The sequence below is a fragment of the Cyanistes caeruleus genome, chromosome 3 (assembly GCF_971803275.1).
Source record: "Cyanistes caeruleus chromosome 3, bCyaCae1.hap1.1, whole genome shotgun sequence".
Lineage (NCBI taxonomy): Eukaryota > Metazoa > Chordata > Aves > Passeriformes > Paridae > Cyanistes > Cyanistes caeruleus.
The window spans coordinates 87,880,911-87,908,003 of NC_141703.1; the positions used below are offsets into that span (position 1 = coordinate 87,880,911).

The 27,093-nt window shown below is 47.3% G+C and overlaps 1 protein-coding gene across 1 annotated transcript; it reads right to left on the reverse strand.

The window, feature by feature from the left end:
* Nucleotides 1-7,182: 7,182 nt before the first annotated feature.
* LOC111938276 (T-cell surface glycoprotein CD4) lies at nt 7,183-19,241 on the reverse strand. The gene is made up of 10 exons (XM_023939944.2): nt 19,036-19,241; nt 12,943-13,074; nt 11,213-11,392; nt 10,985-11,128; nt 10,473-10,745; nt 9,673-10,035; nt 9,313-9,555; nt 9,104-9,222; nt 8,798-8,865; nt 7,183-7,594 (listed from the first exon to the last, which is right to left on the reverse strand). Exons 2-10 carry the CDS (start codon nt 13,001-13,003, stop codon nt 7,579-7,581), a joined length of 1,467 nt encoding a protein of 488 aa, XP_023795712.2. The 5' UTR covers nt 13,004-13,074; nt 19,036-19,241; the 3' UTR covers nt 7,183-7,578.
* Nucleotides 19,242-27,093: the final 7,852 nt, after the last annotated feature.

Here is a 27,093-nt window from a genome sequence, read left to right on the forward strand (position 1 = left end):
TGTCAGAGGGGTAAAGCTCCCATTCCAGCTGTGTCACCTCAGCCAGGACAAGCCTGGCTAGAAAGTCTTCACAAGACAATAGCCATCTCATTTTCCTGTTACCCGTGTGGCTACTGAAATGAAGGCACCAATATCTTCCCTGTCTTTATTAATTCTAGGGCCTGTTGTCTGCCGGTATCTCTGTGCTCCTTTCCTCCATCAGAACTGGGATAGGAGTCCATGTTGGGGGACAGTCAGGGTGCAGCTGCATTGGCACCTCAGTTTGCATCAGGAGAACATGAACAATTTAGGTGAAAGGTCCTGCAAGATGTGCAACAAATGTGCTCTGACAACTATGAGAATTCAGCTTTGCTTTGGGCTAGGGCTAGTCTAAATAAGTCCCCAGACATTTACAGTGTGGCCAAAAAGTCTTCATCATCAGCTGTTTCCCTCTACCGATCTGCTCCTGTTTCATCACCCTGTTTGCTAAAGTAGACCTACGGATCCAGGATCTGCTCAGTTTTATCACCCTGCTGACAGGACAGATTTCATTTATCATTCTCAGTGTTGGCTGAGGTGGCTCCAAGTGTCTTAGATACCAGGGAATTTCATCTGAGATTTGTCAGATCAGGAGAGGGAGAGACTCCTGAGGAGGAAAGCTGATAGAACTGCTGGTCCTCAGGCCCAGGGGCAGCAGCGAAGGCAGTTCCAGGGGTAAAAAAGAGATTTGCGTTGCAGTGGCTGTTTTGAGTGGGGGCTCTTTTGGAGACAGCGAGTAGAATGATGAACCACTAGAATAGGTCCAGTTTTGTGTCAGGTAGGTGGTAAGAGATATTTTTGAGGAAGACAGGTGGTGACAATGCTGCCATGATCTGGCTATTCTTTGGTGTGAGGAGCTCCCACAGAGGAACACTCTTGAGGTGATTCAGCTCAGTGACCAGTGCAGCCACAGCAGGAGCCAAAGATGTGAGAAAGGACAGAAATGCCCCCCTCTCTGTCACTTTTCAACCTGTATCACTTGCAGGAGGTTTATGCCTTGAAGTGAGAAGGTCTGTAGCCACAAATGTAAACATTTGTGCAGCTTCAATCATGTCATTTGTATGAATTGCTTAATGTGATAACTTCCTCATCACTATCCTCTTCTGAATCAGTAGTTGAGTCTCCTTAGCATTAGTTGTTAGTTGTTGTGTGGGTGAATAAATCCTCGTGTTCCCTCAGGGAAACAGCAAACCAAGCTTCCAGCACTTTCTGTACTGTCTGCCTGCCTCCTCTCCACACAGGAAGGGACAAGCTGCAGCCCAGCATCTCTTCATGGCTTAGGCTACACCTGACAGAGATTGGTGAGCAGAGCTAGATGGGAACAGTCCTCCAGTCTCAAGGAAGCTTCTCGTGTTTGCAAATTAGTCTATTCAAATTAGTAATTATTTCAATGAAAGCAAAAAATGGAAGATTTACTGTGAAGCAGAACAAACTCTGTTGGAAGAAGAGCTCTTACCCTAGGGCTGTCACACTCCCAAGCAGATGCTTGTCCATCCTTCTCATCTAAATGTATTTTAAAGATTTCCAGACATCTGGTTTCACTGGTTTTTATAAGAGGCATGTTGCAACTGTGTATATGCCACATATTGACAATGTACATGCAAAGGAGCACCAATACTCAGACCTGGAAATCCTGAAGCCTCACAGTGCAGAGTTCCCTGGGTATCTAGGAAGTCCAGGCTACAAGTGTGACCCCCTCCCCAACAAGACTCATCTCTGTGGAGGGCTCACATAGCTGGGAGCAATTTTTAATTCCTACAGAGTCAGGCTGTACTCTCTCCAGCAACCTGCTGTCTAAAGTCTCAGCTCACTAAAATAGTCTAAGGCATCCAGGCCTGAAGAAACAGTACCGTTACAATGTCGGGGTATGAAATGGTTTCTGGAAAAGTTCACTGCATAAAGATCAGTTATTTCTGGACAGCAGCTCTGCAGGTCCAGGGAAATGCACTTCCCAGAGGTACCTTGGATCCTTAAAGGAACAGATCTCGTTAACCAAGGAGCAGAGTCCTAAAAGCAGAAGCATTTACACAACAGCCAAATGCACTTCACAGGGTTTTGATGGTTTTCAGCTCTTACTCAGGACTTTGATAGGGACCATGGGAGGTTTCATATGTTTCTCACAGATCATGGGTGCAATTAAATCCACCCTCAGAGCCCCAGCACGGCCTATACAGCCTCCTGTGAGGCTGCATTGGTCTGCTTGCAAGCAGGTTTCCTGGCATCTTTCCTGGCTCTGTGAGCAGGGTGTGGTTAATGGCTAACAAGAATCCAGCCAAGCATCTCTCTCCAATGACAGCGACTGCAATGTAGATTTGTCATATCCAAACCTTAGGTTCTATTTCTAGCACTGTACAGCAAGATGTAGTGAGATTTCTCGGATATTTCATCTGCAAAATGGGCAATTGATAATAGCTCTCATCAGGGGACAGATGACTAGTGCTGGTTATGAGCTTCACAGAAATATTTAGGGTTCACAATGTTTAAACTAGGATTTGGACTCGTGGGTTCCTGTTTACTTCTGAATGTTTTTATTTACACAGCTGGGCACTCTCAAAAAATTTTTTTTCCTCTGTCACATAGATAAATATTTGTATATTATATTTACCATGAGAAAAGGAATTGCCAGGGTAGTCTTGTTAAACATATGATGTTGTGATGCTGCATGCTCTTTTGCAGAGGTGTGTATGTCCTCCTGCTTCCCCCCATCCCCCTTCCCATCCAGTGTAATGCTTTGTGTGTTCTTCTCTTCTGAGTGTTAGGGACCCCTTTTTCATCCCTCTTGCTCTTGTGGCATCACTGATATCCCAGCTCAGTGCATTCCAGACTGTAGAAGATGTAAAACTGTCATTTCAGAATTTAATTATGCTGCTTTCCAAAATTACCGAACACTTACTTGTTTGTTCTCATACACAGAAAAGATAATTAGGAGCTCTTGAATCATTAGTCTGGGAAACCACAATATCTGGAAGGAGCTGAAATTACTTCTTCGCTTTAAATTTGTAACACTGAATTGCAATTTTCATTTTACCTCCAGCTTCTCTAGGTATGTTTGAGGTTTCCCAAGGCCAGAACAATCACTTAATTCAAAAATAGCCTGGGCTTTCAGGAGCACTGCTGACACGCTGGGTGCAGCTGGCCCCTGCCAGGGAAGCTCTCTGGCTCCTCTCGTTGTTTCAGGTGGTGTGCTGGCCTCCCTGGAGCCACGGTGCTCATGCAGCCAGCATCACTGTTAGTGCTGCTCCTCTCCAGAGCCCCATCTCCACACAGCACACGGACAAGCTCGGAGGAGGGACTTCCCAGCACTGGAGCCCAAAACAGGCACCTTGACACGAGCCAGCTGGTGCTGAAACACTGAGGAGCTGGGGTTTCTCCTTTCTTCCTTTTTGATGCCTTGCCAGTGAGGCAATCTCTGCCACCACCTCTTATTCTGCTGTTCTTTGATTCTCCAAATCTGGAAGTACCTCTAAGGCTTGGCCAAGCTGGCTGGAAATGAACAGAAGGAGAGCCAAAGGCTTCTTCAGGAGGGATGCCAAGTAAGGATGCTGACATGCGTGAGGCAAAGGCTGTGGTTTGGAGGTGTTGCTCAGAGGTGAGTGCACTTACAAACCCTGGGCTTCCTCCTAGGAAACACACACTTGGGAATGCTCTCAGAAAGGAAACCAGTCCAGGGTTGAGCATCTTGGAAGAGTCTGGTACTCCAACTCTACCCTCACCTTTGAGGAGGGTGGATGGAAGCTACTCTTTCCCTGCAACTGAATACTGCCCTTCTTCTCCATTCCCCCCACACCTTCCCATCCCCAAGATAAAAGGAAATTAGAAGAGGCTGAAGTGCACAGCTTTTCCCCTTCTAGACCTTGGGAACATGCAAAGAAACACACAGGTCATTTGGCTCTGAAGGCTGAGGGATGCGAGTGCTTTGCTGCAGAGCCTGCGGGGAGCATGAGTCACATGGATCGCCTCGGCAGATCCGGGCTGACAGCATCCACCAAATCCCCGCCTCACGCTGCACTCAAAGGGCAGAAATAAACTGGGAAGCAGGAGGGGCTTGGGGAGGGAGCGCTGTGGGACGGGGTTATTTCAGCCCCTGTGTTTCTAGCTCAGCAGAACTGGACAGGGCAGTATATCCTCAGCTGTGTCCAACCTCCTCCCTCCACCGGAGCAGGGAGGCAGGTCTGTGGATCCTGACTGAGGACCATACATTGGAGGTGGGTCCAAAGGACGGAAGCATGTGCTTTTTCCCTTCTGCAGCCCAGAAACAGGGGGAACAGTAGTACCAGAAAGATTGATGTAATAGGAAAAATCAGCACTCCACATATTTTTCCAAACTCATGCCTTTCTGTGGTATTTCCACATCACTACACAGAGCTCTTACTGACATTGTCATTTTGTATCGCCATGTATGCCATCATCTCAGGGCTACTCTGATGAGCTGTCTCCACATGATAAGTCTGTCATTGTGTTTGCTGCTTTGCAGAGTTGTTTATTGCTGTGGTTTGTGTCATGCAGAGGCATTAATTCCATTGCATAGTGTTGATACACCCTTGTAACCCTTAGCAAAGGGAGAATTCCTCAACACTTCCTGAGAAGGAGGACCAGGATACATGGAAGACAGCCTGTAAAGTCCTGGCTTGGGCAAGATGTAACTGCACTCCATTCCAGCTGGGGACTCATCTACCTTGACACGTTTTGTGCAAGCTTGCTCTTACCTGGTTTGAATCTCTACCTCTGTGCTGCCTTGAAGCCCACACTGAAGCTTTCCGTATTGCACTCAGGGGGAAAGCAAAGCCCAACTAGGCCTGACTCTGTGGATGACTTTTCTCTCAATCAGGGCAGTCCATGCATCTAGGGAACAAAGGAGGTCATCATATGAAAAGACACAGACAGGAGAGCTGCCAAAAAAAAAAGAGATTTATAAGATTAGAGCCTACAGTGGTTTGTGCTTGCAGGTGAGCTTCAAGTAGAGTAGGGCAGGGTCACAACTTTTGAGATCAGGAGACCCACTGAGAAATCGTGCAGTGCTGAGGAAGGCCTGTCATTTTTGTTTCACTCATGCAGACGGGAGAACTGGAAGCTGTGCATCTGTGGGTGCGGCTGTGCACTTAGAGGCGTCCCAGTGGCACCGTCACATCTGCTGCCGTGCTAACCAGGCCACCGGGAAACAGACGGAGGGACCTTCTGCATCGATGGCAGGCCTGTGAGCCTGAGTGCTCTTTGCAGGTGGGTCCCAGCTGTGCTTGGGGACACAGCCCTTGGTCACTTGTGAGGACTCAGCGTGCGCCTTCCAGCCCGTGGAAGAGAGGAGAGCTGCATCCTGGCTTTGACAGCTGTCAGGCAGCTCAGGCACCTCCGTGTTCTCCGAGCCACCCGTGCTGGCATTGTCTGCTACCCATGCATTTTACCCTGGACAGGACAGGTTTGATGGACCCTGAGAAAAAATTAACTCTATGCTGGCTGAAACTGGGACAAGGTTTTTATTAAGCCCTATTCGCTTAGTCTTTTATTGTCAGGCTGATTCTCTTGCTGAAAAAAATCAAGGCTGGGGTTTTTTGGTAAAGAAAAAACAGCTGTCAAAACTTCAGGTGAGCATCTGAACTGCTGGAGATGGCTGCAGTGCTAAAGGAGCTCCTAAAAGATGCTCACCCAGCCTGATATTTTGTCCCATCCAGATATCAGCTGGTTCAGGATAATCCCTCTTGCTCCAGATACCCATGTGAGTGAAAAAAGGAGCTGATTTAGGTACTCAAGCAGTTATTTAAGGTGAAAAGTCTGGACTGCAGAAACAGGGGTAGTTTTTTGTTGCCAAGCAGTTTGGCATGACCATTACGCACCACTGACTTTGCGCTCATTTTCCCTCATACGGCTCCTATGATGGGCCTGTCCTTAAGCCATGATGATGCCTTGTTTGTCAGATTGATGGGCTACAGCTGGCTCCTAAAGTATGCTGGCAGTTCAGGGACAGGACAGGAGCAGGAGGAGCTACTGCATGCACCAGGATATGGACCAAGGCTTTTCTAAAATTAACGTAGTCATGTGCATGCAAGCACAAGCTATGGGAAGGGAAGGGATGTTAGTGTGGGCCTTTGTCACTCTTGTCTGAGTGAGGATGATGGTGGAGGAACACGTCTGACACCACTGGGGGCCCACACCTGCTGTCACAGCTGCCTGGGGCTGTGTCCCCAGTCCAGGGGTTGTGGGGTGGAGGATTTCCCCTGGCTCACAGGTGTTGCCTGTGCCGTTGTTGCTGCCTGTCTGTTGTCTGTCAGTGATGCTGGCTGACTGCCACACAGAAAATCCCCTCCTCCAGCATCCCACCGAGGGTCTTCACCACAGGGAGCCCTTCCCACATCCCAGTGCCTCTCTGTGCCTGTCCCCAGCAAGGCCAGTGCAGACAAACAAACTGGGACTGCAGCCAGTGACAGCTGTAGGACCTCAAGGCCTTTTTGACCTGCCACTAGCAGACAGTAGAGTAACTGCTATAAACACAAGACTTCTGTGTACATATTTTAACAGCATTTTTCTTTCAGGACGTTCTGTCATCTCTGCAGCATGCTTTTAGTTCCATCTGAAATTTCCTGGGCTTTTCACTCCCTCTTCTCATCTCCTTGAGCCAAAAAAATAAGGGTCATTTTGGTGAGAAACATTTTCAGTGGCTTTCTCAGAAGCATCTGCTCTCTGCAGTGTGGGATTAGGCAGTTCAAGGCTGGTTTGTTCTCCTAGGAAATTACTCTCACCCTCTTCCCAAACTTACCTTCTAGATCAACATTCAGAACTTCTTTGGGCTCTGACTTCCAGAACCTATTGGCATCCTGAACTGCCCTCCTGAAAAAATTAGGTCTGCATTATCCCACAGGTTGTTTTCACTTGTTTCTTGGCTTGTTATGGAGAGGTGAAACTACAGGCTGAGGGATGGATATGGGGGATCAGATATGTATGTCTGAGGGTAAATATGTAGGGCACCGATTGCCCAGGAAAGGCAGATGAGCATGGACAGACAGATTTCACAGAGAACAAATAGCTAGTGCATTAAGGAAGGCTCATGGCAGCCAGGGAGGTTGAAGATAGTGAGAATTAGCATTTCACATCCTAGCTGGAAAGAGAGAAATGTGAATTTGAACCAGACAAGAGTGCCTCAGAAAAAAAGTAGTCCAGCTTGCAAAAAATAACTCCCAGCCCCAAAGTAATTTATTGTCGCTCAGACAGATAAAAGAAGTGCATAAAATTGGTTCCACAAGAAGGTCAAATTAAGTGCATGAACAAAATACAAGCTTATTATATATATGTGTGTGTGTGTGTGTGTATATATACATATCTTTTGTTCAGCATCTCTCATTATAGAACTGGAGATCAATCATAACCCCTCAGGGTTTCTTGTCTTGTCCATTGGCTCCTAGCCAGACAGCCTCCCTCCACAGCATTAGACTAGGGGAATGATGGAGGAATAAAGAATTACATTAAAACAGGAGAAAGAGAGGGAGATGGAGTCACAGAGCACTATGGGCTGCCAGGTGTTTAGGTACAGGCAGAGACTTCATCAATCCTTGTGATGCCAGTGCTGCAGTATTACTTTTTCAGCCAGCTGCAAGAGAAAAGTACTACATTAGTACCACCCCCCACTTTTCTCTTGCACAGAGAATGACTGCCTGCCTCTGTAGCTGAGGATGCAAACAGTTACTTGAGCAAACACATGGCTGCAGTTTAGGTTTCAGTTACACTGAGCTGCTTACTTGGCAAAGAGAGCTAAAGAACAACTGTATCAGCACTTGTACTGCACAGATTTATCTAGATTTTGATGTATCTGTACAGGCTTTGTCCTCTCTTTATGGGGATTATTATTTAACCTTGATAAAATGTAAGTGAAAACAAGGTGAATTCTTTGACACATTTTATGCTCTTCGCCACATATACATCCCAGCTGTGATGCAGTATTTGCCAATAAACATTCTCACTGAATTCTTGCTGACAGTGAAAAAAAAAATTAGGTGAAACTATCACAGTTTGCCAATGTCACTGATGAAAATGAAGCAGAAGTCTGGTTCTGCACCCAAACATTCATTGAGCTTGTTCATGCAATCATTTATACTTCCCTTCGCGCTCCACTTCCAGTGACAGAATGGCTGTCAGTGTTTCCAACAGCTGCTTCTGATGCCTGATACCATATAAGCCTAAAGACATGGAAAAGGGCAGCTTCTCTGCTGAGAAATCCTTGCTCCCATGAAAAGGGTCACAACACAACAATGTATTCCACATCGCCCAAGGCCTTTAGGAAAGGGTACAAATCAGAGTGTTCTGCGATTTTTTTCTCCTCTTTTGTTACTCCTGGGAGGTTTTTGGCAATTTTCACCAACTGCAGTCCAGCAATGCTCTAGCAGAGACGGATTTAAATTGATGGATTTTTAAAATTTGGGTTTCATCCTTTTGCTTGTTTGTGTGTCTTCCACCTCCACAACCTTGATATCCAGATCTCAGATTCCCTGTGGACCCTACCAAAGGACTTTGGAGCTCCTGCTTGGGCTGGGATAACATCTCTCAGCATTAAGATAATTTGAGTGAAACCACTCTGCTCAAAAGTTTCCCAGCACAGTGCTACCATGGGTTTGGGATTTAGCATAGTTCATAACTCTTAAGCAGGATTTAACATGAGTAAGAGCTGAAAATGCTGAAAAGCAGCTGTACTGTTTCACTGAAAAGGCTCAAGTTCAATTTCTCCCCACCCAATCATCCAGCTCCTCTCTCTTGAAAACAGTCTTTTCCCATTCTGGATGCCCTCATTGCCACTTACTGTTGACACTGACATGTCTTGTTTTCCAGCAAGTATTGTCTTGCTTGTGCCATCCTTTTTGCCCGTTGCTGCCAGGAGAGAAGGGACAAAGAACAATTGGGTATTTTTATGTTGCAAACACATTCCTCTAAAGTGGTAGTAAAGTGCTGTCTGACATCTGCAGACTGCCCATCTCAAAAACTTGCTTTGAGTCTAAGGATTGACCCTTTGCCTGTTCTGCCCTGCTCCCAGACAGGAAATCTGACCCCTCCTGTGGTTTGGAGAGCCAGTAATCTCTGCACCTTTCACAGGGACCGTGGCACTCACCCTTCTCCTCTGCCAGCTTATACCACTGATGATGCACAGGCATCCAAGGACCAACGCCAATAAGCTGCCTCCAACGCTTGTTCCAATTATCACATAGTTAATCCAGACAGGAGCTTCCTCTGTGGGAGGATAAAAGTATTTAGACACAGAAACAAATAGAATTTTATAGCTTTAGGGTTGGAGCAAGGACATGATGCTAATTTCCATACCCACGTGGTAATGAAAGCTGATCTTTATGTTGCTGTCTTCTATGAGGTGACAGCTCCACAGCCCTGCAGCACTGATGTTCACCTCCAACTTCACTTCATGCTGCTTTGAGTTCTTACTGTCCATCTCAGTCCCATTCACACGCTCCCAGCGCAAGTAGGCATTGGGTGGGAGTGGACCAGAGACCTGGCAGGTCAGGGTCATATTGGCTCCTCTGGAGAGCGGCCCAACAGGGTTAGCTGAGACTGTGAAGGCAAGAAAAGGAAGTGTGAGTGAGGGGATGGAAAGATGGATCCATCCATGCTCTTGTGGCTTGCAGCTTTCTGCAGGTCTTCTTCACGACCCACTTCTCTTCCTCTCACCTTTCATCACCACCAGCTCTATCTCGCTCTGTACATGTCTTCCTTGGTACTCCAGCTGGCACTGGTACTGGCCAGAATGGTTGAAATGGACTTTGGGGAGCTTCACTTCTATGGTACTTTCAGGTTTTCTTTCAGGTATCTCAAACAGAAAATTGCTGCTTTTTTTGGTCTCATGCAGCTGTCCTTGTGCTGTGACGTTGAAATCAAGCAGCTCATGAGTGCTTGCGCTTTCCTGTTGTTTCCAATTCAGCTGGCCTGTGAAACCTTCTTTCCATTTTATTATCTGGGAGTTCAGACGCCATGAGAAGATGACAGTGCTATCAACAGTTGCATACTTTCTTTCCAAATCTGGATTCTGAAAACCTGAATTTAGAAGAGACAAGGAATACAGAGGCAGGAAAAGCCATGGTTACGCTTCCCATGTCTACCCTTGATCCAGAGTGAGACACGCTGCACTCAGTTTAAAAAGGACTTGGAGAAAAGCCACGACATCCTCCAGGAAGGTTAAACACTATGTGAGAATAAGGCAGCAGAAAGATCCAAAGCTCCCAAGCACAGCAGAGCTGAGAACAGACCCCAAGGATCTTCTCTTCACCAAGCCTGGAGAGGAAAATGAGTGCAAGAGTGGAACAGAGCTCAGACAGCAGAACAATCCCCAAGCTGCATTGTTGGAAGCCCTGGGAAGTCAACCCTGGAGCACCAGTGCTTGGGATGTGGAGATTGAAAGTTAAACTCATGAGCTGAAGGGAATACTGGCTCCCAAGCAGTTCCATTTGTGTTCCATTTTTGTTGTCACGTACCTAATACCTTCAGAGCAAAGGAGATGTTCTGATTAATCAGTGGAGAGTCTGAATGGACCTGACACACCCAGGTCCCGCTGTCCATAGCCTCCAGTTTCTTTAAGTTCACTACGTATTTTTGATGGCTCTTGTTTTGTAATTCTGGTGTTACTCTGTTGTTGTTACTGTCAAACAATGTGATGCTGAGATCGGGTAGAGGACTGGATGAATTTTGCATTAAAATCAGCTCAGGGACTTCATTTTGCAGAAAATGCCCATCTGAAGAGATTGTTACTGTAAAAAGAAAAAAAGCACAGCCAGTAAGTCAGTTTCTCTTCCTGTGAGAGAGAGAGAGAGACAAGTGTTACAGCAAAGAGAACATGGAGACATCGTGCCCTGGAGATGGAGGAGAAATGAACTCTGATAGCCCAGGACAGAAGGATGTAGCTGGATAAAGAATCCCAGCAGAGATGTCTCCCCAGGCTCTATGCTCCCCTCACCTCCTGATGACTAAAAGCCCTGCTCTCACTCACATTTAAGGATATGCAGCGAGGTGCGGACTTTTTGAGGTCCATATTCACAGGTGTAGATGCCAGCATCGGAGAGCTTCAAATTCCATACCCGCAGCTGTTTATATTGCATCTTGATGTCAGCTCGACCAGTGATGAAAGTTGGTTCTTTGGACAAAATAGGCTTGGTTAGGAGAGAAGAGGTTTCTCAGACGTGTAAAGGGAGAGGGGATAATGAATTGGAAGCCTTACTTTTCCAATATTTGTTACTCTTTTCCATACGCCATAGAAGAGTATCGTGGTACACCCAGCTGATGACTGTGTCCCGAGGTAATTTTGAGTCAGGAAGTATGCCTGTGCAGTTCAGGGTCACCTCCCCTCCTGTGAGCCCAGTCTGGAATTCATTTTGGTGAGCCATACTGGAGATCAGACCTGAAAGTCAATACCCACCAAAAAAGTCATAAGTTTACTTGCTGAAAGGTGGCTCAGTAAACACTTCCCAGCCCTCCAAAAAGATGTTGATATTTCTCCTCCCTTTCCCAGACACTGAAATTATCCTCAATTTCTGAATTTGTCATTCATTTATATAATCAATCAATCAATCAATCAATCAATCAATCAATCTCTTTCATTACCTGGCTAATGGTTATTGTCTTTCACACACATTTGTAGAAAAGTAAAAAAAACCAGTTTTTTTCATGAACTGATCATCATTCATAATACTGAAATGTCAACAATTTTACAAGGAAACAACCTTTTTCCACTGGATAAGACTTAGTTATTCTACTGGTAGCAAATGAAGGACAGCATATGTCATCTTTCTTTCACTTCCCAGTCAACACTTGATGTGGCACTGACAAATTTGCTCACACCTTCTTCCAGTTTTTGCATGGATGAAGACTGAAAACATGGAAAAATGAAGAAATAAAGTAAAAAAGAAAAAGGCTGACCTAATGTCAGGTTCATGTTCTTGGAAGGAGGGCTATGTGACAGTAAAATAAATAGGATGTATAAGGTTGAAGAAACACTAGCAGTGGTTTCTTCGGAGAATCATTTCCTTTCCTTCACTGTAAAGAAGGTTTCTGCAGGAGAACTTAAGAAGGAGACAGAGTTGCCAGAGGTAAGATTGGGAATAATAGGGCTGTAGTCTCCTGCCTTACTTCTGGTAAACTCTCAGAGATGCCTAACCTGCAAATCCTCCAGGTGACCTGAGCAGTGAAGAGCTCTAGAAGTGTAAAATGAAAAGTTTACATGACTTTAATGTAGGGTTTGCCAGAACTTATATCCCTCTAAGAGGTACCCTGCAACAGTACCAATACAGATTTTCAATAATTGCACATTGGTCTACAGAAGTTTATGATTTTGTCTTAAACTGTGAAATTATAAATGTTGTTAATAAAAGCTGGTATCTTTTGCTTTTCATTTGATTCTAGGGAGCACAAGAGATTTCCAATCTTTCCTTTGTGACCAGAGGAATCAAAGCTGAGTATCTGAAAAACGCAGGCTTGGCTTTATTTACTCTCTCTCCTTTCTTGGAAAATGAGCACTAAAAAGTCCACTAAAGCCTGTAACATTAGAGGTCAAGCTAAGGAAGCCAGTAGCATCCCATTTGCAAGGGCAAATCTGTGATGAGATTTTGAAGATCACATCATAGATATGGTTACACATCACAGATACGTTTTTGCCAGGACAGCTAGAGGCAGTGTGGGGGGCAGTATTTTCCACTCTTCTTGGTGTGTATCCTGGTTCTCACAGGACCCCCACTCCTGCATCTCTATGGGGCAGCTCTCCAAAACTGGTGATGCATCCTGGTTTTGGCTGGCAGGCTCAGCAGGCAGGCTGGGAACAACCTGCATCCCAAAGCCAAGCTGTGTGAGGAATCTTACACGACACATCAGAAAGGGCCTAGAAATACACTGAGTATTGTGAGGCTAGTGAAAAGGCTGTGAGAACCATGAGGGTTTGCTGAGCCCAGGACTCACCCAGATGCAGAAGCAAGAAGGCAGCAGGCGTGCAGCTCACGGCTGTGCCGCACGACTCCATCGCTCTGGGAACACTCCTCCCGTCCGTGGAGAGCAGGGCTGGAAGTGCTGTCACTGCCAAGGGATCTTATCCTGGAAGACCCAAATGCTCTGTTAATAATGTTTGATTTTCAGACCTCGATGGATGGGATTTGTGTTTCCAGTCAGCTCCCACCATCCTTCAGCACAGCAAAATGGAAGCTTATTGGGAAAGTCACCAGAGCCCTTTGTTTCAGCAAAGAATCCATCCGCAGCGTGCCCTGGAGTTTGGTAATAAACATTTCATTTTACTCATCCCTAGGTTTCTGGCATTCATCAGGCAGCAGCTGTTTATGCTGCCAAGAGTTCTGTGCTTTTTTACTTCTCTATGGTGGGTTATCATCACTCTTGCAGAGATTAAAGCTAAACACATACAGGGCTGCATTAGCAAGAGCACAGCCAGCTCTGCTGGAAGTGGAGTGAAGTAATTATTTCTTTCTATTTGGCACACCTGAGGTCTCATCTAGGATACAGGGTACAGTTTTGGGCCCCCAGTACAAGAAGAATGCCAACAAACTGTACAGAGTTCAGTGGAGGGCTAGTTAGATGAAGTTGGAGCACCTGACATACAGGGAGAGGCAGAAAACTGGGCTTGAGAGGGAGAAAGGAGCCAAAGTGTGATCTAATTTCAGTTTCCCATTATCTAATGGATATTACCTAGAGGTATAAGCCACCTCCTTCTCAGATGTGCACACGGGAGGAACAGGAGGCAGCAGCCATATGTTGAGCAGGGAAATGTTGACTAGATATAGGGAAAACTTTCTTCCCACTGAAGGTGGTTCAGCAATGGAATAGATGCCAAGAGATGCCAGGCAATCTCCATCATTGGAGATGCTCAGAAGTTGCCTTGTCAAGCCCTGAGCAGCACGTTGTAGTTTTAGAGCCAACTCAGCTCTGAGTAGGAGAATTAACTGGAGACCTCCCAGTATCCATTGCCATCTAAATATTTCTGTGTAATTTTGTGGTTCTATGATTAAAACAATCTTTAGGCTGTTATTAATATTTTTCTTCAGATTTGGGTTTGGTTTTTTGTTTTTTCTTTAACTTCTTACCTTAAAAAATCTCAAAAATCAGCAAGTCTGATGTTGGAAAGACCTGATTATTCAATGAAAAGTATGGGGAGAAGGGAGGAATGAGGTCCAAAAGAAGAAGTTGCATTAATGGTAGCAAAACCTAAAGTGGGAACTGGAAGCTGATGATCATGTTAAGGTGAATTATCAAATTAGATGCAGTTTCTGACTGTAGCAAATACCATCTGATGGTAACAGCTGCATCTGGGTGGGCTGACAAGGTGAAGGGGACACTACTGAGCTCTCCATCCTTACACCAGGGCATATATCACAGAAGGGAAGCCAAGCAGCTGAAATGCTCTGGGGAGTGAGCAAGCCGGTGAGGTGTCCTCTCTTCTCTGAAAGCAGGCAGTCCCCGTGTCAGGCGTGTGACAGACTGAAGGCTCGAGTCTTAATGGGATTAAACTCAAAAGAAATGCATGAATAATTTTCTACAATATTCATATGTATGATGTGCAATTTTAAGTGTAATATATTCTATTAGAGGATAATTTAATACCAAAATTAATTTAATGATCAGAGCATGTGAAGCTATCAAAGAGTAGATGAAAACATCAGCACTACATTTAGATGGAGATCAGGTCAGCACAACATCTGACATCCAGACCAATGTACTCAAATGCACAGATGAAAAGTATGTGTGCAAGAGCAAGACAGCAGCCATATGCACCATCAGAAGAAAAACAGGTGGCAAAGACACAGTCAGAGGAGACTTGTGGCTTGCCTCGTGCAAAACAAAAAACTCACCCCAGGCCAGGAAATATTTGCATGAGCTGCTTTCTGCGAAAATTGTAAAACAAAGGAGCAAGTGCAGATGATTGGAGATCACTCCTAACAAGATGCAGAGGCAGTGTTGAAGCAGTTTGGTGGGTTAAGCTACAGAATAAAGAAAGGGGCACTAACAAGGCATCTGTATGCATCTCACTCTGAAGGAACATCGATAACTGAGAACTGGCACAGGGCCCTGAGTAAGATCCATTCCTGAGGTGACAGGAGAAACCTCATCCCTGCTGTGAAATCTCGCATCACCTGCTCCTGTGGGATGAAAAAGTCAGCCCCCACTCTAAAGTAATATCTGTGAATTAACAGTTCAGTGATGGGTTTCAAATTTTTTAAGTCATTAAACTTTATATAAAACCTGAAGGTAATGGAACAAGTAAAAATTAATGAAATCGCTGAGTCACACCTCATAATTTTGTTTTGACTGGGAATCTCTATTCTCCTGTCATATGGCTTCAGTTTGTTCTTTGCCTTCTTGCTTCCTGGTTATTGAGCAAAACCACACAACCAGAGCACTGTGGGACTGGTGAACTGCTGACCTTGTGGCTCTTGGTAGATGCAGATTGATGCATCTTTGTTCTTCTGTTTCTTCTCTTGGTTTCACAACTTGTGCATTCCCACTTTGTTCACACTAATCTTTGTATTTCTGTGGCAGATCTCCACAGTGCGATGTTACCACCTACAAGTTACAAATCAGTGGGGAAAATGGGCTGCCTTCAGCCAGGCTTTCCTTTACACATTTTCCCTCTCTCCCTGTTTATTTCTGCTTCTCGTGCATGCCACTTCCTATTCCCCCCCTTGCCTTTCTATCTCCTTCTGCACCCCCAGATCCCAGGCGATGCTGCTCCGGAGTTTACAGATTTCAGTGAGCAGGGCTCCACCGCCGTGTTCACCAAGCAAGCTGCTCTCATTAGAGGATGATTGTAGCAGACCCACAGCCTCCTTACAGGCAGCCCAGCTGTATCTTACCGTGCCACTCATAAATTAAGCGGTGTCACAGAATGTCCCCAGGCACTGGAACATACTCATCAGTCCTGTTAAATTGCTAGTACATTTCCTGACACATTTTTGGCCGGGGACAGCTCTCAGCTCTCCCGAGCAACTCTTGGGATGCATTTAGGTGTTAGCATGGGCCAGGGACCTCTCCCATTAGGTGGCTGGCATGTGGCCAGTTCATTTTGGAGGTTAAGTGAGTTTAATAGCCCAGACCATCTCATGCCAGCTGGCCTCTGTGCTAGAAACAGTCCAGGCATACTTGATTTATTAGCACGTCTAGCAACGGAGGAGCAGGGCTCCCTCCCAAGTGAACATTGATTTCCTTTTCATTTTAACTTCCCCCTCTTATTAAACTGGTTTAATTTCCTTCTTGACTTATTTTAATGATCCCTGCCTCTCTGAGGGAGAGGGAAAGGAGAGCTGAGGCAGTGAGTGGGCTTGCTCCAGAGAATGATGCCTGCAGGACCAAGTCATGGAGAACATCTGCTTGAGAGCAGGGCTGGCAGCCCCTCAGTCCCTCCAGCACCAACCCCCAGCGGGTGATAGCTACAGAGACCTCTCCACAGCCTGGCACTGGCATGACACAAGAGGAAACTTAAATTTATAAAAAAACCCAACAAATAAAAACTCGGCAACCGCTCCTCATGCAGAGCAGGCCATCTCCTTTTCTCGGTGTGTTCCTGCGCCTCTTTCTTGCAGTGTGGTTTTGTTTTCTCCTCTCGCTCGTGTTTGTGGCTGTGCTTTTGATCTGGCAGCAGCTCGTTCTGTCAGGGTGGGGGGGCCCCAGCCCTCCCTCCCCACCCGGGCTCCACACCTCATCTTCCGCTGCGGCATTTCCCCTTGCGGTGCCTGCCAGGCCAGGGCTCGGGGGTGCAGCTGCGTCTTGCCCTCCTCGAGAGTTAGGCTGGGCTGCGGGGCTCTGGGCTAAAGGGGTTCAGCTCTCTTCTCCTCAGTTTAAAAATCTGAAAGAAAGCTGACTTGGCTCTCTTACCAAATAGTGGTTTCTCTGAATTTACTTCTTAGCGTTAAAGCAAAAGTCAGGTGAGCAGCAGGCAGGGTGAGAGACCATGCGCAATGAAAATAGCCAGCACAGGGCAAAGTTATGACAACAGTGAAGGTCATTTTATGGTCCCTGCTGTCCCCTTGGGCTGTTTGACCCTGCCTCCGTTTCCTCCTGAGCATCTCTGCTCATCTGAGAGCAGTGCCACCCTCCCATTGGAGCTCCTGGGAGAGGGAAGTGCTGGAGCAGGATCCGTGGGGTGACACAGGTGAAAGCAGCCGATCCTCCCCGGGAGAGGTGCCACCATCAGCACGAGGCAGGGTGGTGATGTCACTGTCAGCACCAGCTGAGCTCCCCTCAGCCATGAAGTACCCCATGCCCAGTCACACACCTGGGCCCACGTGGAGGCCACAGGAATGTTTGTGGCCACAGAAACATTCTTGTCTCCACAGCCCAGGCTGCTCCCTTCTGGCCTAAGGGGAAGCCAAGAGCTGCCTTTCTAAAACCACCAGAGGCTGTGACTAATCAAGGCACTGTGACACACGCTGAAATCAGCTCCTTCATCAACCTTCCAAGCCCTGAATGTGCTTGGGATGACATTTGGGTATCATCCCTCCTTAATTTTGCTCTGGTGGGTACAGGGTCCCCACACGAGGCTGTGGCAGATCAGGTGGGCACGGCCCCTGGGTGCTCAAGACCCGCTGGTGGGGATGAGAGGGATGCTCGTTTTGGATGAGCCGAGCTGAGCTGCAGGCAGCTTTGGCAGACATGTTTGTGAGACACTGGGGAGGACAAAGGAAAAGTCAGGGAGACCTTACCACAGCCTTTCAGTACTTAAAGGGATCTTATAAAAAAAATGAAGAGCGGCTTTGTACATGGTCAGATAGTGGTAGGAGAAGGAGGAATGGTTTTAAACTAAAAAAGGGTGGGTTTAGATAAAATGTTAGGAAGAAATCTTTTACTCGGAGACTGATGAGGCACTGGCAGAGGTTGCCCAGAGAAGCTTTGGCTGCTCCGTCCCTGGAAGGGTTCAAGGCAAGGTTGGATGGGACTTTGAGTGACCTGGTCCAGTGGAAGGTGTCCCTGCCTGTGGCAGGGATGTTGGAATGATATATTTTCTAAATGTCCCTTCCAACCCAAACCATTCTGAGATCCTATAATTCTAACCTGGACCAGGGAGTGTTGAGTTCATAGTGGAGAATACTGGGTTGTAACCCCAACTCAGCCTTCATGCAACGCGTGGAGGAATATCTGAGGTGGCTGACGGAGGCTGAGTAGGATATGCCACATGAAAGTTGAAAAATTCAACCAGAAATGAAACTCCGGCTTTCCACAGCGTAGCAGCCCATGGAAGGGGAAAGCAAATCTCTTTTCTGTTGCCCTAAAGTTGCAAGGATCCCTCTTTTTCCAAGAAATACTGCTCACTCAGCCCTGAGCTAATGGATCAGGCTGCATTGGCAGCTAGTGTCAGGCAGTGAGCCAGTCAGCCTGGATTAGCAGAACAGACCCCTCCGGTCTCAGCACGTACAGATGTAAGTAGACATCCTTACTTAGCTAGAGACTGGCATCTTCTCATTTTTGCAGGCTTTTTTTAGAATAATGTTCCCCTTCCTGCAGGCCATGTGGAGAAGGTGATAGCAAGTGGCAGCTGGTAGAGGGCTGCTCCCCAATGCATTTGCAGTCCTTGGGGTTATGCAGTCACCAGTGACAAGCCCTCATATAGGACATATTTCCCTACATATGGATTTAAAAGATCCATGAGGTCCCCAGGCTCTGAGGCAAGTTGAGCTTTTCATAACTCCATTTTTGTCTGCCCCTTTCAGAGAAAAATCCAGGGATACAAACAGTTTTTAGCTAAAATTAAAAGGCCTCGGAGAATTGCACAGCCAGAAGTATTATCAAGTCAAAGGTTTAAGATGGTTTTACAACAGACCTTTAAAAATCCAGGGAGACAAACAGTTTTTAGCTAAAATTAAAAGGCCTCGGAGAATTGCACAGCCAGAAGTATTATCAAGTCAAAGGTTTAAGATGGTTTTACAACAGACCTTTAAGCAGGGCAAAACCAATCCATCCGTGCCAAAACAGCAACTTGAGTGGAGTAAGAAAGTTCGTAGCATTAAAAAACCTGAAAGCAGGTTGGCCTCTTAGCAAAAGAAAGAGTTTCCTTACCTCTTCTGTCTCAGCCTCTGTGTTTCTGTCTCCTTGTGTTTGTCACCTGCCGTAATTGATCTCACCCAACTACAGCTGGAACAAAAGAGGAACGAAGCTGATGTTCAGCAAGCAGATGTTTGGTTGGCCTCGATGTCTCCTCCTCTCCAGCCGGAGCGACAGCAAGGTCTTGCTGCCAGTCCAGGTTCTGCTGACATCCGCTGACTTCTCTAGGCAGAGGGTGATTTTCCAAAGGCACGTGATTTCGACTCTGGGGTGTGAACAGAAATGGACCTGAGCGGAAGGCGATGTAGGGCAGCGGTGGGGAGAATGAGTGTGCAAAGCAGAGAGAGCCTATTGGCCATAGGGCAGCCGATGGAGGCCGTGACGGGGCTGAAACTTACCCATGAATGGTTGGGAGCTGGTTCTGCTCCACTGAGGAGGAAAGCTCTCAAACTAACCGGTTAGCTGAACGGATCCAGACCCAGCCCACACCTCCTGTGCTCTGTAAGAGTGATCTGAGCTCCATTCCCCAGCCTGTCCCCTGCACTGCCACCGAGAGGAGGCACCTCTGAGGAGCTGACCCCAGCCTCACCTGTCTGTGGAGTATGTCTGAGATTTAGGGTGAGATGAGAGAATATTTTCAGTATAGCAGTGGTGGCTGTTCCTTGGCTGTCTGCCAGCACGCACCCAGCTGCTCTCTCCTCATCCTCCTCAGCAAGGCAGAGGGAGAAGATGTGAAAAACCTTCTCAGGTCAAGATAAGGACAAGGAGATCTCTCCCCAGCTACTGTCACAGGCAAAACTGACTTAACTTGGGGAAAGGTTAATTTGATTTATGCAAATTAAAAACAAATAAATTGATTAAATAGTGATAAATTTAGAAAAAAACAAAAACTTTAAAATGCTTTTCCCACCTCTCTTTTCTCCCCAGGCTGAACTTCATAATGACTCTTTTCTCACTCCTTTCTCGCCCAAAGTGTCACAGAGGACAGGTCATGGGAGTTGTGGTCAGTTCATAGCACTTCATCTCTGCTGCTTCTTCCTGCTTATGCTGTTCCTCTGCTCCACTGTGGGGCCCTTCAAGAAATGCTCTGACATGGGTTCCTCCCTTGGACTGCAGCTCTTCATGTTCATCTTGACATTAGAAAGACGTTTTCTACAGTGAAAAAAATCAGCCACCAGAACAACCACCCCAGGCACGTGGCAGAGTTGCCATTGCTGGAGGCTCTCAAGGTGTGGTTGGGCAGGGTGCTAGACAACCTCACCTAGGAATCCAGTGTGGGTGCTCCATAGGCCACAGCTCCTGCTAGAAAACCTGCTCCAGTGCAGGCTCTCCATGGGCTGCAGGGAAATCTCAGCTCTGGCACCTGGATCACCTCTTGCCTCTCCTTCTCCCCTGATCTCGGTGTCTGCAGGGCTTCTTTCTCCCATGTCTTGTTCTTCCTGTCTCCCATAGCTGCTGTGCACAGCTTTTTACCCTTTGTTAAACACACTGTGACGAAGGTGCCACCAGCATCACTGATGAGCTCAGCCTTGGTCTGCAGTGGGTCTGCTTTGGGGCTGGCTGGAGGTGGCTGTGACTGACATGGGGTCAGCTCCTTCTCACGTCTCACAGAAGCCGCTGATGCAGCCCCTCCAGTACCAAAACCTTCTCCTGCAAACCCAGGGTAAGGTTACTCTTCAGTCAGTAACCTGTACCAGCCTGCACCACTACTGAATCTCAGCTGTTTCCCTTCTCTGTAGGGTGGAGGAGGGGGCTTTTGTGGTTTCCCACCCACATTTGGTGTCTCTCTCTCTCTTTCTGAATCCCAGCCTCAGCCAAGGTGGCGGAAACCCACCGAGCCCCAGACATGGCTGAGATTTCATCTCCGTGCCACCCACTCTCCTCCTTTTGGCAGTGACTTGCCCCTTTGTCTGGAGGATGGAGGTGTGAGATGCAACCAGGCAGTGGGGGGAGCGGGGACAGCCAGCCACAGCAGCGAGGTTCACAGTGTTCAGCAGTTGTGACAGGAACGGCCGTGATCCAGCCTCCAGCGCAAGGGCTTCTCCATTGATTGTGACTTTGGAGAAAGATGATGTTCTGTTTCAGAGAGGAAGCCACCTGCATGAGACAGGAACTTCCCAGTGTGGGACACAAGCAATGGGACGGGATGGGATGGGCACTCTGCCAGTGTCCAGAACTTGGGAAAGCCCTTTTCTGAGGCACAGCTCTCCTGCAAGGACCTGATATATCACATCAGCACCTTCAAAACTCTCTCACATGTGTCAAATAGAAATGTCCTTTCTGGTCCCCAGCTGCCGGAGAGAGGATGTCCTGGGGAAAAAAAAAAGAGTTAAGAAAACTCAGGTTGGGATTGTGAGGCTGTGGCACCTCAGTGCTTGGGGATCTGAGGTGCTGAGCTGATGCTTCAGTTTCTACATTTTGTCTCCCCAGCATGCTGTAATGCAGAAACATCGGCTTGTTTTTAAACAGTTGGTTTATGTCACTGCAAATATCTACCAGAAATAGCATTCCCTGAAGGGATAAAGCTTGCAAAATGCACTTGAACTTGCTGTAGAGTTGCAAGGAGAAGCAGGGCTGTGGGTCTGAGGTAACAAAGCTGCAGGCTTGTCACGTTTTGAGAATGCCTTTTCTGGATCCGCTGTCACCCAGGGACAGTGTCTAGGGTGGGGATTCACCTCTTGGAGCTGCTGCAGCTGTGTGGTGAACAGGTGCCTCTGGGACCAAGGGTCACAGCGTGCAGTGACGTGTTTGTATCACTTTCATCCAAGCATCTCAAAGCACTTTGCAAGCATTAATTAAACATCAGAATCCAGAAGGGATGAATAATATTAGCCAGTCAGTCTCTCTTCTGAATGTAATATTCCTCATAAATATTTAACTGTTTTTTAAGTTCTTTGCAAGTCTGGTTCTCACCTCTCTGGGACATTTGCTGTACTGCACCCCTGGGGAAAGGGGGCTCACCCAGCATCAGACACTGACCCCACGGCACAGGGGGCACTACACATGGCTCTCCCCCCACAGATCAGTGGCTGTCAGGTTTCCCTGCTTTATCCCCTGCAGAGACACTCCGCGCTGTCTCTCTTTGCTCTAATCCCATCACCAGCAATATTTTTTTGCAAGCTCGGGTTGGAGAGAAGCAGATCCTCTCAGCGGAGAGAAGAAGCTTCCAGGCTGTGCTGGGTGATGGTCACAGCCTGCAGAGATGCGAGTGTCTCCAAGGAAATGAGAGATAAAGGGAGAAGAGAGCCTCAGGAGTCAGATGTTGAGAAGGACCTTTTAACCAGCTTCACTGGAAAGCCAGGATGCCTCCAGAGAGCATCTCCTGAAAACCAAGTTCCCTGTGCATCACTGGGGGCTATGAGTGTGCTTCTGTAGTCTGATAGGTAAAAGATACCCAGGCATGTTGAAAAGTTAGCGATTGCCCTGTGGTGCTGGAGAGAAGGAAGGACAAGTGTTTGACGCAGCACAACAAACAGATCTTCAGGCACCTGACTATCAGCGGCTTCAAAGGCCAGGAGCGTTCTCTTTGCAACAGAATAGCTGACACCTGGTGAGCCTCTCCAGGGGCATTTCTGGTGCTAGATGTGGGAGCTAGAAACAGCAGGCTGGGCTGCTGAGGGGGCTCAGTGATTCACCCCAGCTGTGTTCCTCAGAAAGGGGGAAAAGTGGGGAAAGATGCCTCTCTGCAGGCACTTGGAAGCCAGAACTGGGGAGAAGGGGCTCTCTAAGCAGATATCATAAAGGTTCACTTGCTGATCACAGTGGAAAATGAGGAACCCTCCAGAGAGGTTCTTCATGAGCAGGGGGTTCCCTGTATTTAGTCAGGAGGAATGGAGCCTGATGGAGCAAGACTAGCCAGGTGTGCTGGGAAATCAGGGACTGCTTGGAGGGCACTGGACAGAGGAATCAAGAACCACTGCCGGCAGAAGTGTGTCACCAGAAGTGGCAGAGGCTAAAGCAAGCCTAGCCAAAACCAGTCCCACGTTAAGGATACGTGAGAAACGCAACAGGCAGGAGGGGGGTGGCTGGGGGAGTTTTCAGGGACCTATATGGGATGCACAGTGCTTATGATCTCTCTATGACTGGCCTTGGCAAAAGCAAGGCGGAGAGGCTGGTGACAGTAATTGTTCTGCTGTGCAGCTGGAGGTGTTCCATCAGCAGGGAATCCCGCAGCACAGTGCACTAGATGGCGGCATTGGCTCAGGACAAGGAGCTGGGAGGGAGAGCGGAGCCGCAGCCGCCGGGTGTCCCGGCAGAGCTCCGGAGTGAGGCTGCATGGAAACACACCATGCAGCTTTGGGTTGGAAGGACCTCGAAAGATCGTCCAGTCCCACATCCTGCCATGGGCAGGAACACCTTCCGATAGACCAGGATCCAACCTGGCCTTGAACACTGCCAGGAAAAGGGCATCCACAGCCTGGATCATCTGGGCAACCTGTGCCAGTGCCTCATCACCCTTGCAGTAAAGAATTTATTCCTAATATCTAATTTAGGATTTTGAAGGGCTGGAGAGTGCCTGAGCAGAGGATCCTAACTGAGGCCCCAAAGCTGTTAGGGAGTATGTTGGTGTGTCCTCCTTGGTCCAAAACCTGTGTCATTTTACACACGAAAAGGGAGAATGCTGACCTGGTGACAAGAAAGTCACACAGTGCTTGTAAAAGAAAAGGAGCATGAGAAACCTCAGTAAGAATGAGAATTTCCAAATCCTTGCAAAATCTGCCCTTGTGTGTGACTTCCTGTGTTTCTGGGCAGCGGGAGTGTCCTCTGTGCTGCCATGAGACCCTCTGAGACCCATCTGTTCGGGTGGGAGTGATGCCCTTTCCAGAGCACACCATGCTTTTGGAGGGAGCCCCACTGAACTGGCAGGGCCAGCAGGATGGAAACCTAGGAGAGAAACTCTGGAGCAGGATGGCATCCACAGCCATGAAAAGACTGTCCCAGATGCTTTGGAACTTAGTGGGAGGCACAAGATGCACTGCCCACAACAACAGCATTCCCGTAGGGAGCTTGGTTTGATGGTTTTGCCTTTAGAAGGCAAAAGTTAAACCCTACATATTTTTTATTCATCAAAGTGTTGAAGAAATAGAAGCAGAGTACTAAGTCATGGGATTTTTCTTTTTTTTTTTTTTTTCAGGATTGGTGCTGATATTATTCCCATAAATTTGACAAGCAAATATAAAACTCAGTGTGCCACATAATTTGAGGTCTGGTTTTAACATTTTACTGTTTTTAAAAGGCTGTGCAGAATGCACAAAGACCACAATAGATGTATTTTTCTTGTTGCTCTTTTGTCAGATTATGCTATTTGCTAGCATTTAGCCCCTCACTGTAAATCCCTCAGAAGTCTGGGTTGCAGAACATCTGGACCTAGTTATGATTTTTTCTAATGATGCTGATCTTTCTTACCGAAAAAAAAAGATTAGTTTGGGATTAAAGATTGTCTTCCTATTCCTTTTGGAGGAATCCTAGGCAAAGGAATTTGCATGCATAACACTTTATTTGCATTCCTTAAGCCCTTGTCTCTGCTAAAAGGGAATTCACTGGATTTCCTGTGGTTTTTCTAAGTTTTCATCCACTGTGCAATGAGTTTTCATGGCAAGGTCTAGATAGCTGGGGAGCTACAGAGTTGGTTTCTGTGAGCATCTGCCAGAAGCTTCCCCTGTGTCTGATAGAGCCAATGCCAGCTGTCTCCAAGACACTGATGGCCAAGCCTGAGCCATCAGTGATGGTGGTAGAGCCTCTGGAATAACATGGTTAAGTGGGATGAAAAAAACATGAACAGCTGCAGCCAGAGAAGAGAGGAGTGAGGATATGTGGTAGGAACCGCCCTGCAGACACCAAGGCCAGTACAGAAGGAAGGGCAGGAGGTGCCCCAGGTGCCAGAGCACAGATTCCCCTGCAGCCCAGTGGTGCAGACCATGGTGAGGCAGGACACCCTCCTGCAGCCCAAGGAGGTCCATGGGGGAGAGATCCACCTGCAGCCCATGAAGGACCTCAGAGCACGTGGATGCCTGATGGAGTCTGTGACCTCATGGGAAGCCCACACTGGAGCAGACTCCTGGCAGGACCTGTGGCCCCATGGAGAGAGAAGCCCACACTGAGGCAGGTGTGCTGGTGGGACTGGTGACCCCAGAGGGGACCCATGCTGGAGCAGTTTGTGAAAAACTGAAGCCTCTGGGATGGACTCAAATTGGAGAAGTTCATGGAGGGACCCCATGAAGTGCTGGAGCAGGGGAGAGTGTGAGGAGTCCTTCCTCTGAGGAGGAAGGAGTGGCAGGGATAATACATGAACTGACTGCAACCCCCATTCTCTGTCCCCCTGTGCTGCTGTGGGGAAGAAGGTAGAGAAAACTAAGCCTTGGGAGAATGGAGGGTAGGATGGAGGTCTTTTAAGATTTGGGTTTATTTTATCAACATCCTGCTTTGATTTGATTTGATTGATAATAAATTCAAATAATTTCCCCGTGGCGAGTCTATTTTGGTGTGATGATAATCGGTGAGTGATCTCTCCCTATCTGGACCAACAAGACCCTTGTTATACTTTGTGTCTCCCATCCAGTTAGAGAAAGGAGTAATGGAGTGGCTTTGGTGGTTTGACCCAGCCAGGGTTAAACCACCACATTCTGGCATGCTGAAAATATTATCTGAGTTTTGCACCTGTAGATGTATCCTTATGGAAAAGCGTCAGGTCTCTTTCCGTCATATGTCATTGCTTTATTTCCAGTTTCTACTTGTTGACTCCACTTGAAACACTTTTTCCAGATTTGTTTGCTTTATTGTAACAACTCTTGGTCCTTCCACCTCAACTCTACTGACTTGCCTTGTGCCATCTTGATTTGGAAATACTTTCCTATATATAGGGATAGTTTTTAGGAAGGAAAATCTAAACTGCATAAATACTTCCAGGCTTTTGCTCACTGTAACTGCACCATGTCAGGCATCTGCCTATCATGACAGGCACAGTGAACAGCTGGGTAAAAACTCAGTATTGCTGAACTTCTTTCAGAGGAGCAGAGAAAACACTGAAGGGCTGGATGGAAATAATGCAGAGAAAGGCTCTGTGTCCCCGTGTAAACCAGCACTGCTCCCCTGCTGGGCTGCTGCCTCCTCTTCCAGAGCAAAGGACCCGAGCAGTGCTGACCATGCAGAGAGATGGGCCTGTGCAAAATATCAGAGAGAAAGTCCCAAAGCCTGGGATTTGTACCTGAAAGGCAATGAGTCAGGAGGGGATGGGGAAATAACAAAAAAGGGGATGTGATGAAACATGGTAAAATAATGGCCATCCAAGGTATGATAGATTTGGGAGTCTCTCTTTTCCCAGCCTTTGTCATGGGAGAAAAGAAAACGGTGAAAATGAAAAGCTTTCAGTTCAAAACTGAGAGAGGAACCATTTTCATGCAGTGAATAAGCAGATCCGAGGACTGATTGCCAGAGGAAGTCAGAGAGTACAAGGAAACAGGGAGGTTTAAAGACAGACCTGGCACACATCTGAGCAGTGAGAACATCCAGGCTGGTAACAGGCAGTGCTGAAAGTGTTACCCACAGGAGGAGAGAGCATCCCATTGTGTGTGAGAAGAGAGAGCAAACCACTGTCAGGCACTGAGAAAATATGATGTGATCCTGATGGATATTGGATTGCCCCTCAGCCCCACGGGGGTTAACCAACCTTTTCTCTACCTGCATCTGGCAGAGAGAGGTGATTGAGCTAGACAGATCAGTCCCTCCTGAAAGAAAGAATTGCAGCATTATCATTTGCCTAGGCATATGCTGGTACCACGCTGGACTGTCTTGCTTTATGCTGGTTCTGCTCCAGGGTCTGCCTGAAATTGCATGGGATGGTTGAAGCAGACAAGTCTATCTCGCAGCTCTGCTGCACTTCTCTAGCATTCAGTGGAGAAAGGGGTGTCATTTCCAGTAAAATACATGGATAGCTGAGTAGCTAAAGAGCTGTGGAGTCCAGGCTCCCTGGAGTGGGCTAGTTGTGACTTTTGGGTGCTGCTGCGCTACCTGCAGCCTAAGGATACCCGAGTGCATTCAGTGCCTGAGTGCCTGAACCTCTTGGGGAGGGAAGGT

What these genes read in the sequence shown, in the direction of transcription:
- LOC111938276 (XM_023939944.2), bottom strand. Translation starts at nt 13,003, where the DNA reads ATGGAGTCGTGCGGCACAGCCGTGAGCTGCACGCCTGCTGCCTTCTTG. An exon ending in CTTTGCTCTGAAGGTATTAG is followed by an intron (nt 10,036 to 10,472) that starts GTACGTGACAAC and finishes TTCTAAATTCAG; the next exon opens with GTTTTCAGAATCCAGATTTG. An exon ending in CAGCTTTCATTACCACGTGG is followed by an intron (nt 9,223 to 9,312) that starts GTATGGAAATTA and finishes ATCCTCCCACAG; the next exon opens with AGGAAGCTCCTGTCTGGATT.